A 15,455-nucleotide genomic window follows, 5' to 3' on the forward strand; every position below is an offset into this window, starting at 1 on the left:
TTTACTCCTCTGATGCTAGCTTACTGTCCTCCTGGTAGCTGCCTAGGTGTGGAATGAGAGGGAAGATGTGAAGAAGTGGGAGCAGAGAGGATGGGCCCTTCCATCTGTGGCACATTAACGTCTTTGTTCAAACTACACTATCAGTTCAGTTTTTAAAATAATTGTTCTCAGTTTAGAAGGAATGTACTTGGGAGACTGTTGTCACTTCTGCATGTTTTGTCTCTTGCAGTTATGGCTATGGAAGGCAACAGCAGAATTGAGTGCATCTTTTTCAGTGAATTCCACCCAACACTTGGGCCTAAAATAACATACCAGGTTAGTGGTGTCTTAAGTGTATAGGTATAAAATAGATAATTTGGCATGGAAGTAAGTGTAATTTTTTTTTTTTTTTTGCTTCAGGGGCAGGTTAATGTTTGGCGATTTGGTCTTCTAGTGGTGCACTTGTTAAGGCTCGATGAATCTCAGTCACACTAGTCAAATGCCCCTTCATTATGAGTATATTAGCCCTTTTTTTTTTTTTTTAGTGTGATTTTTGTCAAAATCACACTAAAAAATCACACTATTCATTACTGTGTAATGAATAGCTTGTACCGTGGGTACCTCATCCCATCCCCTATCCCAAAGAGCACTTCTTTCCCAAGCTTTTTTCTTTTTAGTATGAAAACTATTAAAAGAGTAGTAACTGGTATAGTGCCCTGACCTGGATGGCCCAGGCTAGCCTGATCTCGTCAGATCTCAGAAGCTAAGCAGGATCAGCCCTGGTTAGTATTTGGATGGGAGACCACCAAGGAATACCAGGGTTGCTGTGCAGAGGAAGGTACTGCCAAACCACCTCTGTTAGTCTCTTGCCATGAAAACCCCAAAAAAGGGGTCGCCATAAGTCAGCTGCAACTTGACGGCACTTTACACAACTGGTATAGCATAGTGGCTGAGTGGGCTGTAATCTAGGAGGTCGCTGGTTCATGTATTGCTGGTTACCAGATCCAGAAAAAAGAGTAGCGAAAAAAGAATGCATGAAGAGCAGGAGACCCAAAGGAAAAGTATCAAAAGCTCTTTTTTGGATTTAAAAATAGCCGTTTATATGTAAAATCATAATTTGCTGAAATATATATGAACTTTTAAAAAGATTGCCTTCCACTTTTCTGTCCCACATTGACAGGTACTCGGTTCAAAGGCACATTTGGTGTCATTTGTCACACCAAAACAATCAGCTGTTGTGGGAGATCCAAACTTCTTTTCTGCAGTGTGCAGATCTGTTCTGTGAAATTGCTAGGGTTGCCAACTGGCCTGGAGAAAAATGTTCTCTGCCTTTAGTAGGATTTTAATGGGATGTTGTCTGCCAGGAGATGCTGTTTACCTCCATGACATCAAAAGCGTCAGCTGCCCATTTCTGTTGCTGGGGGTGGGGCGGGGAGCAAGTTTTTGTTGTTGGTAAAAACAACACCCCTCTTTTTCTGCTAATGTATGAGCGTTGGTTTTAAGTCCTGTGTTGAATTTAGTTGCTTGAATAGTCTGAGCATTTGTCAACTAATATCTTGTCACATCACAGATCATGAGTAACATAGCCCCTGCTCTGTGTTGTGTTATGAACTTTGTAAAAAGCGAAGCACTCCCTCATGTGCCATTCCAGTGAAAGAATATCTCCTTTTATAAGAAGAAATTTTTTTTTACTAACTGCATTGAAGCTACCCTATTCTCTGCAGTACTCCTCCAGCATTTTAAGAAGGTTTCTCCCCCTTCTATTAGTTTTGAATAGATTCCAATTCTTTAATGATGGAACACATCCTGCCTTTATAAAAAGGCAAAGCAAAAGTGCTCCCTTAGACCCAAACACAATTAAATGGATTCTTTCTGTAGCTTAACTTTCCCTTGAGCAGCAGCGCCTCTCCATCTATCCATGTAATGAAAATAGGTATTTACTGTTGAAGCTAGCACCAATGTAGCATCCTAAAATAGAATTAGGTTTTTTTGATGACAGAAACAAAAACTGAATTATGTGAACATGTTTAAAGGTTTTGCCTATCTGCTGCTTAGCTTGGAAACTCGAGTCAGTATCCTGATTCTGAATTGATCTGCAGTTGTCTTGTTTGACCCTGGCAGGTACCAGAAGATTTCATTTCCCGGGAGCTTTTTGATACAGTTCAGGTATACATCATCACTAAACCTGAACTGCAAAACAAGCTCATCACAGTGTAAGTATCGCCGAGTGTTCAGAAAGTAGAGAAATCACTCACGAGTGCCTGTTATTGTGGGTCTTGTAGATGTCTTCTTTAATCATACCTATTTAGCAGCACTTCCCTTGTCTGAGGTTGTCGCCCTTCTTTGAGAGATGTGAAGTAATTGACAAGCTGTCTCTGAAGTAATTGAAGAGCTGTCTCTGAGAATGTACAAACATCCTTTTCCTGCACCACTGTCCCTGAACATCTAAAATTAATTCCTTCCAAGACCTTCATGAAGGCCAGTCCCTGGAAACTTTTAAAGAAGTTAAACACAGTCTCCATCTCTGTTGTGTTCTGCTAGAATGCCATGAATGCCTTTAATTCACAGACAGAAGCTGATTCGAAACTGGACCCTTAGAGATCTCAGCCATTTGTTTTTCATCTTAGAAATGAGGCATGCTCTTGGGATACAATTATTCTATCATTGCTTGGCCTAGAATTCCACTATCAGTTTACTGCCTTACAACAGAAAGCCACAGTCCCACACACACTTATTTGAAAGCAAATCCCATTGAACTTAGTGAAACTTATTTCTAAGTAGAAATGCATAAGATCTGGCTTCAAGGAGATGAATTGCAAGTTTGCAATGTAGCCCAGTCAGTGATACAATCACTTAATTTGGTGATAGAAATTATGATTCCGAAAAGAACTGTGTGCCAGTTTGTAATAGTAAGAAAGCTTACCTTCATGGAGAGAGATATTCAGTGTGGATCTGCTCAAAGAATACTAGCCGTATTCCAGCTGTGGGTGTGTACCTCATCCAGGGGCTGGAGTGTAGTTAGCTTGTTGATTAATGGAAGGGCCAAACCCATCTCCCGTTCTTCTAGTAGTTGCTATCTGTAAGCAACTGACAGGGCTACACATGGGCAGCCTAAGCTGCTGGAAAGGACTGGGGAATGGCAAGTGCAACACCTGCTGGTACCCCTACTTTTTCCATCTGGGTAAGGATATGCATGACAAAATTTGTTTTGGTGTGTGTGCGTGTGTGTGTGAGAGAGAGAGATGCATAGCTTGATCAGAGAACAGTTTGGACTTAATTGGACTAAGCAAAGCAGCTAGCCAGGTTGTTCTGTGCTTTCTGACTGTGCGTAAAAGCAGTTGGGCTGCAGAGGACTGAAGCAGGGATAGGCAGCCCCCAGCATGAGTTTCAAATAGTGGCACTCAAGACTTTTTTGCTCAACATTCAGGGCTTGATTCTCAGTCCAAGTGGCCAAGATGTGTCCTCGAGGCACTGGCCGCTCTGCTTGGGCTGGCAGCCTGGGAGAAGTTGATGGGCATGGGTTAGGTCCATTGTCACGCCATGGACCCCTGCAGTTGTCACCTAGGCCTCAGGTGAGCTGGCAGCACTACTAGGGCTTGGCTTGCTCCCAATGACCTGCTCAAGGATAACCCTTGTATCTCCCCCCACCCACCTCTCTTTGTTTGCCAGCCAACTAACATTTTCACAGGTAGATGATGATGTTGTTGTTTTTAGCACACATGGGCCAAAAACTATTGGCTAATTTATGGAAATAATGAATGATTGATAAATTAATTACAGCTGAACAGTATTCTATACACTGCAAAGTATCATAAATTTACATGTAATAATATTGAAATGTTCTCTTTTTAACAGTACAGCTATGGACAAAAAACTAATTGGCTGCCCAGTGTGTATTGAGCACAAGAAATATAGCCGGAATGCTCTGCTCTTTAACCTCGGCTTTGTTTGTGATGCTAGAGCTAAAACCTGTGCGCTGGAACCCATTGTGAAGAAACTGGCAGGTTATCTCACCACTTTGGAGGTTAGGCATTACGTGAATGAGTTTTCTCACTTTTATGTGCTTAAAGGTATAAAGGTCCCCTGTGCAAGCACCGGGTCCTTCCCGACCCATGGGGTGATGTCACATCCCAACGTTTCCAAGGCAGACTTTGTTTGCGGGGTGGTTTGCCAGTGCCTGCCCCAGTCATCTTCCCTTTACCCCCAGCAAGCTGGGTACTCATTTCACCGACCTCGGAAGGATGGAAGGCTGAGTCAACCTTGAGCCGGCTACCTGAAACCAACTTTCGTTGGGATTGAACTCAGGTCGTGAGCAGAGCTTTTGACTGCAGTACTGCAGCTTAACACTCTGCGCCATGGGGCTCTTTATGTGGGGCTCTTTATGTGCTTAGGCATGTACAAATATACATTTTCCAGAAAAGTTATCTTTTGTTTGTTTATACTTTTTCGACAGGGGTGTGTGTGTGTCAGATTTTGTACAGCCTCAAGTGGAACACGTTAAATTCTGAAACCTGCAATGCAAACTTGCAAAAGTATTAGAGTGGGGCGGGGTATCTGCTGGTGACACCTGTTGGGTAGCACCTGTGACATCACTGGTGTCCAGACACACCACGTTCATGCACATTTCAATTATTTTTTTAATTGTATTTTTTTAATCTTGGAAAATTGTAAAACAGTTATTTGCTTTACTTCGTCAATATTCCTGTAGTCTGTAAAAAAAGAAAATTGTGCATGGTTATTCCCTGCAACAGTGCTTGGAGAGACAAACAGGGCTGTGAGCCAGCATGGTGTAGTGGTTAAGAGTGGTGGATTCTAATCTGGAGAACTGGGTTGGTTTCCCCACTCCTCTACATGAAGCCTGCTGGGTGACCTTGGGCTAGTCACAGCTCTCTTAGAGCTCTCTCAGCCTCTCCTACCTCACAAGGTGTCTGTTGCAGGGGGAAGGCTGTTGTTAGCCACTTAGAGACTTAAAAGGTAGAGAAAAGAAGAGTATAAAAACCAACTCTTTTTCTTCTTTTTCTATCCCCAAAGCATCAAGGATCTCTTCTCCCACCCCCTTCCCTAATACATTTGTACCCCTATCACACAACTTCTGCCCGTTTGGCATTAATCCCATAGTAACTCATAAGGAGAGTTTGCTTCCATTGCTTTGAAAAGTATGTTTAATATGTTTGCACATATTTTCATTGCAGCCATCAGAATACTTTGTTGTTCAGAAGTATGGGGAGTGTTTTTTTTTTATTTGGTGTGTGATTCCCTGAGCCTGTTCTGCTGCTGCAACTAATGATGCAATTCTGCATGTTGCTCAGAACTGATCACAGTCTTTGTTCTTTCCTAGCTTGAGAGTGGCTTCATCTCCAATGATGAGAGCAAGCAAAAGTTGATACCAATAATGACCATCCTGCTTGAGGAACTGAATGCCACTGGCAAATGCACTCTGCCAATAGGTATCATTAACCTTTCCTTTTATCCCTTAAAAGCTCCTTGATCAATTGATCTTGAGCAGCATATATCTAGTGTTGGAGGGATATAAGGACTGAAACAAATCTTGCCACTGACAATGTAGCCTTGGGGTCCCTATCGCTTAGTAAAAAAGGCGTTATGTCAGTCACAGAGGCATGGGATTTGCTTGGATACTTGTGTAGTTGAACTAGTCTTTGCATGTAAGGAAGGTAAGAGTTGCAAAGCGCAGCCAGAGCACCACATATCCCCCAGCAGAGCTACTTGTCATCCTACCACCAAATAATATGTAAATCCAATCCAGCTCTGTTCCTTTTGACAGATGAATCAAACACCATTCACTTGAAAGTGATTGAGCAACGCCCAGATCCCCCCATTGTGCAGGAATATGATGTTCCCGTTTTTACCCAAGATAAGGATGACTTCTTCAATTCCCAGTGGGACCTCACCACTCAGCAGGTTTGTTCATACAGCTGTGAGGACATTTGAGCTGCCAACTCGTTTAACACTGGAATGCAGATTCTGGCAGCAGTGTAGATGACTCAGTTTCCCAGTCAAAAACAAAAAACCCAAGAAAGTAATCCTGCCTGCCACAGATTTTTGTGAGACCGTCTGCCCGATAGGTCAGCTTGCTACTGTGAAGATGCAGTTTGGGCAGTCAGCTCAGATACGTGTTTACTTAGCAATGTCCTCATGAATTAAATGAGACACTGTCCTTCAGTGTTACTACTCTGAAGATGCCTGCCACAGTTGCTGGCGAAACGTCAGGAAAGAAAATTCCAAGACCACGGTTACACAGCCCGAATAACCTACAAGAACCAATGAACTCTGACCGTGAAAGCCTTCGACAATATTTTAAATGGGATTTACTTATAAGTAAGTATTCATAGAATTGCAGCCTTATTCATAAGGTTCAGTTGGGTAGGATGTGTGAGTACATTTTTTTCTTAAAGGGTATGCTTCCTTTCATATTAACGGAGCCATTTTCTCACTGAGCACCGATTGCTACTTTAAGGGAAGAGCATTCCTTAGAATTTGAGCTATGAGAAGAGCCTCTAATAATAAAGTCTGTGGAATTCTGTACTTCCATAATTGCTGAAATCTGTTGATACGGAGATTTTGGTGTTACAGTTTAAATACGGTATTTTCACCACTTTTTCACATTATATGGGAATTGGCCAAGAGCACATTATTCTTGTGGAGGCAGACAGCCTGGGAAAAGCATCCGGAGATTCATCTCAGTAAAGAATCCTCTAAGCAGTTGCATTCAAATCATCTTAAACATTTACTCATCCAGCATTTTTTTCATAATGTTTTAATTGCTTAATTACTCCTGCTGGGTCTGACATTCCCATTGTTGCTCCAGAACAATCATATGTTGATGAAGTCCTTTAAGAAGCCACCCTGTGTGAGCTCAGATTTTACTCAGGCCTTCTGTGTTGGCATGCTAGCCTTCCAGAGATTAGACTGACTTGCTTTGTCTTCCTTGCTTAGTTAGTTAAAAATACCCTTTACACTTGTGAGCAGGAGTCTTGTCTTTGCCTGGCATCATATACACTCTCTCTTCCTAGATCCTTCCATACATTGATGGGTTTCGGCACATTCAGAAAATCTCAGCTGAAGCAGATGTGGAGCTCAATTTGGTTCGAATTGCCATCCAGAATCTGTTGTAAGTGCCAAGTCGCAAATCAAAGATAATAAAGGGGGGAAGCTTTGGGGTCTTCTTACAAATTAGAATCCTTCATTGATCAGAATTTTATGAACAAAAGAATGCTCTCAGAATGAGCATTCTGTACTCGCATATTCTTGTCAGCTTTGTCTTCTCCTTAGTAGCTGTCATTTAGAAGCAAAATCACCTACATTTTCAGTACAAGAGGCATTTAAAAATCTTTCTGAAAAATTGGATCTTGTCCGTTGAAGTTTTGCAATTACAGTTCTTTCACGTTCTGACTAGTCCTTGTCTATTGTTAGTACCAACTAAATATTAAATAAGCATAGTGAAGACAACAAAAGAATTTGTTATTTTGAAGAGTAGATCATTCATGCAACTGGGCTATGGGGTAATTTTTCACTTCTTCTTTTTCAAAACATTACATGCAAATGCTGTGTGCCAATATCGTAACATCAGTCTTTATGAAAAAACATAAGTTTATGAAATTCTTTGAAATATATTCTAGCAGTGAGCTTTTCCATGCCAACCTTATTTGTATTTAGAGCAGGTGGTGGTAAGTGCCATCAAGTTGCAGCTGACTTATGGTGACCCCATAACGTTTTCATGGCAAGGGATGTTCAGAGGTAGTTTGCCATTGCCTGCTTCTGCTTAGCAACCCTGGACTTCCTTGGTGGACTCCCATCCAAATACTAACCACGGCTGACCCTGCTTAGCTTCCAAGGGCTGACAAGTTCAGGCTTGGCTGGGCCATTGAGGTTAGGGCATTTAGAGCATAACTTGTGTTAAAGTTCAGCCCTGGAACTGATTCTCAGTGTTAGGCTCAGCAGTAAAGTTAGGGCTCAGCAGTGAAGCAGTAATAAAGGTACTTCTGAGTATGCACATCTCTTCCTCCTATTGTTTTGCCACAAGAATTCCAGTCTTGTCTGAGATAAGGGGGAAAAGATATAGTAAATTCCAGGCTTTAGCCCTACCATCTCTTTTAGAAATTAAGATGTGGTTGCCTTGAGAATCACAGACATTCTACAGTGCCTCAGCCAATATATTTGCTATAAGCATCTATCTTGTCCTAATGCCATGGCTTCCAAATACTCATAACAAAATTGCTGCAAGATTTATGCAAAACTCATATCCATATCAGATAATGATTGCACACCAGTATCATGTACCTGATTTTAAAACACATAGCATAAGTATACAAGTTTTTAGTGTATGGGTTAATTTCTGATGGGCTTCATGTTTTCCAGATACTATGGAGTAGTGACTCTTGTCTCCATACTTCAGGTGAGTAGTGGGTAAGTGGCTGAAAAGGTTTGGGGAACTGGGACTATACACAGTGGATGTCTGGGTCACAATGCATTTTCATCACTTGATGTCTGCAGCAAGTAGTGGTTTGGATATATGAATGAGCTGTCATGGATCAAAACAGGTAGTATTTTCCTAGTTCACCAAACAATTATTTTTCTATGGAATTGGATCACACATTCACTTACAGGAAAGGATGCTGATCTTTGTAGTTAGTCTCCCTTCAAATGCAACACCTTTATTAATAAAGCTTTTAAATTAGCAAATCTGAGAGTATCTAACTCCACTCACTTTGGTAGAAATGTCACCAATCCTCCAACTGAAACCAGAAAGAAAGCCCAGTTTGAAAAGCAGCACATCTTAGTAGTGTGTCTAGATGCTTTTTTTTAGTGTGTCTAGATGTTTTAATGCTTAGTTTTATAGGACAAATAAAAAACCATTTAATATATACTATCAAGTGTATTTTCAGAGAGAAAGGAAACCTCTAATTTTTAATAAAGAACTAAGCTTACATATAAAGGGAATTATTTTTAAAAACCTAGACAGAAAGAATAAACATGTGATCTCATTTGTTTTCTTTGGCCGTCATCAAAAGCAGCACTTTTAGTTACCACAAAGAAACAGCAGAGATGTCAAAACAAACAGTGAGTGTTTATTGCAGTAAATTAATTTACATTTTGCAGATAGCAGTCAAAATCCCCAAACCCCCAAATAAGTGATATCTCAAGGGATCAAACAAACATGATAAAATAAAATTCTAGAACAGCCTATTCCACCGTTAGCCATGGGCCCTCTCAAACTGGCCTTATAATCCATTTGAGCAGCCAGTTGCTCACGGTTTTTTTTTTTTTTTTTTTTGGCATATAATAGTTTGTTTTATTCATTTCAGTCAGTTTCTGAGGGAGTGAAAAGCCTACATTAAACAGAACGTATTCTCTCTTTTTAAAAAATATTTTTTATTGATTATCAACATTACAAAACCAAAATTGAAAGAACTATATTTCTACATAGAAACAATCAATGTAATTCTTATTATTATTATCATTTTTAGTATGTCTATCAATTCAGAATATTGTCGCATACTACCTACAGTTAGAATAATTTGTTAAAATCTTTGAAATCTCTCTCTTGGTATGTATTTAGTCTATATCTTGACTTACAATATATCACACGCCTTATGTATTGGCAGTCCCTGAGTCTTATTTCTTATGTGGTTGCAGGTAGCTAACATGCCTTTTTCTTAAGTCGTCCTAATAAATCCTCTTATGGATTGAGAGCTGGCTGAAAAATAGGAAGCAGAGAGTAGGAATAAATGGTCAGTTTTCCCAATGGCGGGATGTGAGCAGTGGGGTGCCTCAGGGATCTGTGTTGGGACCGGTGCTTTTCAACCTGTTCATCAATGACCTGGAGTTGGGGTTAAACAGTGAAGTTGCCAAGTTTGCAGATGACATCAAATTATTTAGGGTGGTTAAAACAAAATCGGACTGTGAAGAGCTCCAGAAGGATCTCTGCATACTGGAAGAATGGGCATTAAAATGGAAAATGAGATTCAATGTGAGTAAGTGTAAAGCGATGCATATTGGGACAAATAATCCCAACTTCACATATACACTGATGGGATCTGTGCTGGCAGATCTGTGCTGGTCTATACCAAGAAAGGGATCTTGGGGTGGTAGTGGATAGCTCAATGAAGATGTCAACCCAGTGTGCGGCTGCTATAAAAAAGGCAAATTCCATGCTGGCCATAATTAGACGAAGAATAGAGAATAAAACTGCTGATATCATACTGCCCTTGTACAAATCTATGGTGAGACCACACTGTGAGACCACTGTGTACAGTTCTGGTCACCACACCTAAAAAAGGATATTACAGAGCTTGAGAAGGTGCAGAAAAGAGCAACCAAAATGATTAGGGGACTAGAGCAACTGTCCTATGGGGAGTGGTTAAGACGCTTAGGGCTGTTTAGCTTGGAAAGAAGGCGGATGAGGGGAGATGATAGAGGTCTATAAAATTATGCATGGTTTGGAGAGAGTGGACAAGGAGACGTTTTTCTCCCTCTCCCATAATACTAGAACATGGGTCATCTGCTAAAGCTGGAGGGTGAGAGATTCAAAACAGATAAAAGGAAGTATTTTTTCACACAACACATAGTTAAATTGTGGAACTCCCTGCCCCAGGATGTGGTGATGGGCTGCCAGCTTGGAGGGCTTTAAGAGGGGAGTGGACATATTCATGGAGGAGAGGGGTATTCATGGCTGTTAGTTAGAATGGATACTAGTCATGCTGCTTACCTATTCCCTCTAGTATCAGAGGAGCATTCCTATTATTTTGGGTGCTGTGGAACACAGGCAGGATGGTGCTGCTGCACTCATCTTGTTAGTGGCTTCCTAGAGGCACCTGGTTGGCCACTGTGTGAACAGACTGCTGGACTTGATGGGCCTTGGTCTGAGGGCCTTTCTTATGTTCTTATGTTATGTTCTAAATTTGTAGAAAGGCTTCCATTTTTCTTGATGGTATTTTTGTGTTTTATCCCTCAAATAATCTGTAAGATTCGCCATTGTTATATAGTCAAGTGATTTTTCTAACCAACATAAAGCTAACATTTTTTTTGTCCTCATTTCAGACACAACCGTTTTGGCTGCTAACTGTTTTTTTAAATCTTTTCCGAAAAAGCTGCTTGTGTCCTATTGGCATCCCGGGGCTCAGCCATTTTTTATGGAAACTGCTTTCTTCCATTTTCAGTTCTTCCTTGCGCTTCTGAATCACTGTGGTGTGCTGTTTAAAATGTGTGGAGTGAGTTCTTTTTTCTGCTTTTTTGTGAACGTTTTAAGGTTAGTGCTGTAGTGCCATAGCAATCCAGTGTATCCGAATGCTGGTGATAATAGCAATTTAGTGCTATATCACCAGCATTTGAATGCATTGCATTGTTGTGCTGCTGCAGTGCTATGGTGCTAATGCACTAATCTTAGAACATTCCAAAAAAAGAAAAAGAACATGCCATGAAAAAAGGTGTGTGGGGGGAGGGAAGTGTGGTGGTGTTTGAAATTGCCAGGGCATTTCAGAGTGCTTTAGAGATAGCTTATTAATAGATTGGAATCAGCTGTGTGAAATGCTCTTCCCTATATTGCTTTTACTCAGAATCAGGCCAACAACGGATAACATTTGGTTTAGAACGGTAATCTGAAAGGGGCCATGGTCATGTTTCTTAGATACAATTGTGCCATGTCATCTTCAGCCTTCTTGCTGATTATGATGCCGCTGTGTCCTTCTGTTAGAATGTTTCTGTTTAGCAATCAAAATGAATCCCAGTAGGGGCTGAAATGCTGTTCCTGCCATTGTGGGCTAACAGTTCTTTTACTTTCAGTATTCAAACGTGTATTGTACTACTCCCAGAGTTCAGGATCTGGTAGATGATAAATGTCTCCAAGAAGAATGCCTCTCATATATCACAAAGCCAGGTATTGGGGAATAAGTGACTAATCTAAATGTAATAATGATTGTGATAATTTGGAATTTGCTGTCATGACCCTGTAATTATTTATTTCCAGCATACTAGCCATTCATCCTTTTATTAATATGCTTTTAGGAATTCAGAATCAGATAATAAAGACTGATTTGTGTCATGGGGCTCTTTATTGAGCCACTGTATTGTACATGTATGTTAACTAAGTTGACTATCTCGCACTCAAATAATCTGCATGTATATATTGTATCCCATGTGAAATAACATTAGCAACTGGCTGACATCCAGAATCTAAGCAAACACATTTAAATAAATTCATTTATTTCCCTTTGCCTGGATATTTTTCAGCACCAGGCAAAAACTGTTCTGTTTCACATCCTTTTTAATTAATCTTTACTCTGGTTGGCATTTATTTGTTGTTTTTTGGCTAATTTGGTTTTATTTACAGTTTTTCATTGTTTTATTGATGCTGGTTTGTGGTTAAGTCGGTTCTTGTTTGCTGTTTTGTTTTACTGGTACTCATTTACTTATCTGTTTTTTATATTTTCTGATTTGATTAGTGGACAGGCAATTATAGGTGTTTTTAATAATAATAAAATTTCCTGGCAGTAGTTTTATGGATTGCATTTTACAGCTCTCATGGGTTCGTGTATATTTTTATGAACTATGATATGATTAATATTTATGTTATGTGTAAGTTACTGTATGTAACTCCTATTGTTATACAATTTTGGTACTTTTGGTATGTAGTTGGTATTTAGTAATGTAATGGGCACTATTGAAATTCTGCAGGATATTTTACTTATGTAGGACATTTGTTGGCTATTTTACACATTTGATCATTTTGACTGTTGGTCAGTTGCACATATTATTTTGCCCATGATAACCATATGTATATTATATACAGTATTTATTTTAGTAGTTAATTGTCAACTTTTACAGGGTGAGCTAGAATAGTTTCTTGTTATAAATTTTTCCATTTCTCTTTCTTGCCAGGTCACAAACGAGCGAGTCTGAGAGATGTTTTCCAGCTGTACTGTGGACTGGCCCCTGGCACGACTGTTCGAGACCTTATTTGTCGCTATACAGTCCAGCTCCAGAGAGTGGATGAAAGGTTAGAAGCTGCTGGGATTATGTTTGGGGTTTTTTAGAATGAATATTTGTAAATAAGGTTCTTTTGCTGCAAGAGGTCAGCATTAAGGTTTAGTGCATAAGAGGACACAAAGAGTTCTAACCTGAATTATTTGCCTCCCTCATCGATCTGCCTCAGGTGAGAGGAATGACTAAGGATCCTTCTCAGCACCCTCATGAAATGACAGTGTGCCTGAAGGAAGCCATGGCAGTTAACTTGGCATAAAGATGGTATACGTTTGTCATGCAGACAGGTTCATTGTCGCTCCTGCTATCGTTTGGTTATGGAAGAATATATGACCTGTAGAAGGAATGGTTCCAGAACTCTTGCCTTATTTTGTCCTTAGCACTCTAACATTTCTAGAGAGCCTAAGTTGAAGAGGAGGCTGGGTTGAGTATGGTTAGGATACAGTCTATATTAAACAGCCACTGCATTCCAGCTGTGATTTCACACAGAAGTGCAGGATCATGGCTTCCAAAGGCTGGTGTCTCTTAGCTACGCACACTGGATAGCCCATGTTCTTTTCACAGTTATCTCCACCTGGCTGGGATTGGAAGAATCAGGCGTGCTGTATGCTTGCATCCAACCCCCAGAAGAAGCGTCATGCAGGAATGCCCTGAAAACACCATTGTCACTGGTTTTAAACTGCTACAGAAAATTAATGTTTTATTAATTAATGAGAGACACTGTCCTCCTCTGAAGATGCCTGCCACAGCTGCTGGCGAAACGTCAGGAAAGAAAATACCAAGACCACGGTCACACAGTCCGGATAACCTACAAGAACCAATGTTTTTTTGTTTCTTAATTATTATTGTTCCCCAGCTGTTCCATAAACACTTTCTCCTTCTCTGGTTAAGGAAGCTCGTCCAGTTTGGTTTGATGAAAGGTCTTATTCGGCGGCTTCAGAAGTACCCTGTGAAAGTTGCCCGGGATGAAAGAAGTCACCCAGCACGACTCTACACAGGCTGTCACAGCTATGATGAAATCTGCTGTAAAACAGGTAAGCAATTAGTTATGGCTCCAACCACTAAAGTGCACAAATTGGGGCATAAGCAGGGGAGCAACAAACAACAGTATTGAATAAAATTCATCCTAACATTAAACATAGCAGTAAATCATGTAAACCTGCAGGGTCAGACTCCTGCTGAAGCAGAGTGCTTTGCAGAGTAATTGTTGCTTATGTTACTCTGGCAGTAACACGTCCTTGCTTTCGAGGACTTACAAATCTACATTTTGACAGGGGCACCAGGGACAATAAAGGCAAGGATGGGAGAAACCAGGCCAAAGGTGACCAAATGCAGCTGTGTGTTCTTGGGCTTCCTTTCAGTTAGGGATGAGAACCGTAGAGGTGCCATGTCATGATTGTCACAGAATGAAGGATTGTCTACCTTTGATAACCCTTGAGTGTCATCATGCTATTAAATATCTAGTAAGTAAATTAAAATACATAAGAAAAAATGTTCTTTAACAGGATTGGGAGGGAAGTGGTGACAGTCTCTGGAAGAAGAGAGGAACAACTCTCTTCTGTGAGGATAAATGGCTGTTAAGACAATTAAGTAAAATTAATGTCAAGCTACAGCAGAGAGCAAATTATTATTCCCTTGAGCTGGTAGCTTCTGTTTCAGCTACCTCCTTTGAAACAAGGTTCAGTTGTAGCTGACAACTGCTGTATTCTACAGGTGTAGCTATGTTCCTGCTCTGTGAATCCTAAATATCCATTGCTTTGTGCTTCCTTCTTTAGGCATGAGCTACCGGGAGTTGGACGAGAGGCTGGAAAATGATCCCAATATAATTGTTTGTTGGAAATGAGTCTGTCCAAGAAAGCAGAGGTTTCTTCACTGTGCCCTGTAAACAATTGCTTGAGCTACACTGGGACTCTGAGGTGACACCAGGATCTCTTTGAGAGGAGCTTGGCTCCTGTTGTATGAGACTGCACACCTTTTCAGCCAGTGTTGCTTGGAAAGGATGAATTAGGTGGACTTGGGTTGCTAACTGAAGACCAAGTATGGATCCCATTTCTCTGAATTCGTTATGTTTAATTGTATGTAATGATATCCCAACAGCAGTTTGTTTTTTAAACAGGAGAGGTATAGAAGAGGTTAACCACTCATCCACCCAGTCAGCCCTCCAACGTGTGTGTGCCTTCCTAATGCTGCTTTTCAGTTAAAAAATATTTGTGGGGGCTTCCTTTCACACATTTGTAGTTTGTTCCTGAACATTTGAAAATACCAATCTGTTGCTGCCTCTACCCTCTTTGCCTTTAGGTACATGTTCATTTGCTGTCTGCAGAAGTGACTCCTGGAAACTATTCTATTTAATATGAAAGATCAGGATGGCCCAGCTTCTCTGAAACTTTTAACAGTGCTAACAGTCCATCCTTGCCCTTGTTTCCAGCCAAAGGACTGTTCAAATATCTGCTGTTATGAGTCTAGTAGTACTACGTTCA

The 15,455-nt window shown here is 40.5% G+C and overlaps 1 protein-coding gene across 1 annotated transcript; it reads left to right on the top strand.

Moving 5' to 3' along the window:
- The first annotated feature begins 234 nt into the window (after positions 1-234).
- Positions 235-14,882, top strand: NPRL2 (NPR2 like, GATOR1 complex subunit). The gene is made up of 11 exons (XM_056860281.1): positions 235-315; positions 2,101-2,192; positions 3,835-4,003; positions 5,318-5,426; positions 5,762-5,898; positions 7,011-7,108; positions 8,356-8,392; positions 11,779-11,872; positions 12,874-12,991; positions 13,867-14,009; positions 14,751-14,882. The coding sequence occupies exons 1-11, from the start codon at positions 238-240 to the stop codon at positions 14,816-14,818; spliced, it is 1,143 nt and encodes a 380-aa protein (XP_056716259.1). The 5' UTR covers positions 235-237; the 3' UTR covers positions 14,819-14,882.
- Positions 14,883-15,455: the final 573 nt, after the last annotated feature.

The sequence above is a fragment of the Euleptes europaea genome, chromosome 1 (genome assembly GCF_029931775.1).
Source record: "Euleptes europaea isolate rEulEur1 chromosome 1, rEulEur1.hap1, whole genome shotgun sequence".
NCBI lineage: Eukaryota > Metazoa > Chordata > Lepidosauria > Squamata > Sphaerodactylidae > Euleptes > Euleptes europaea.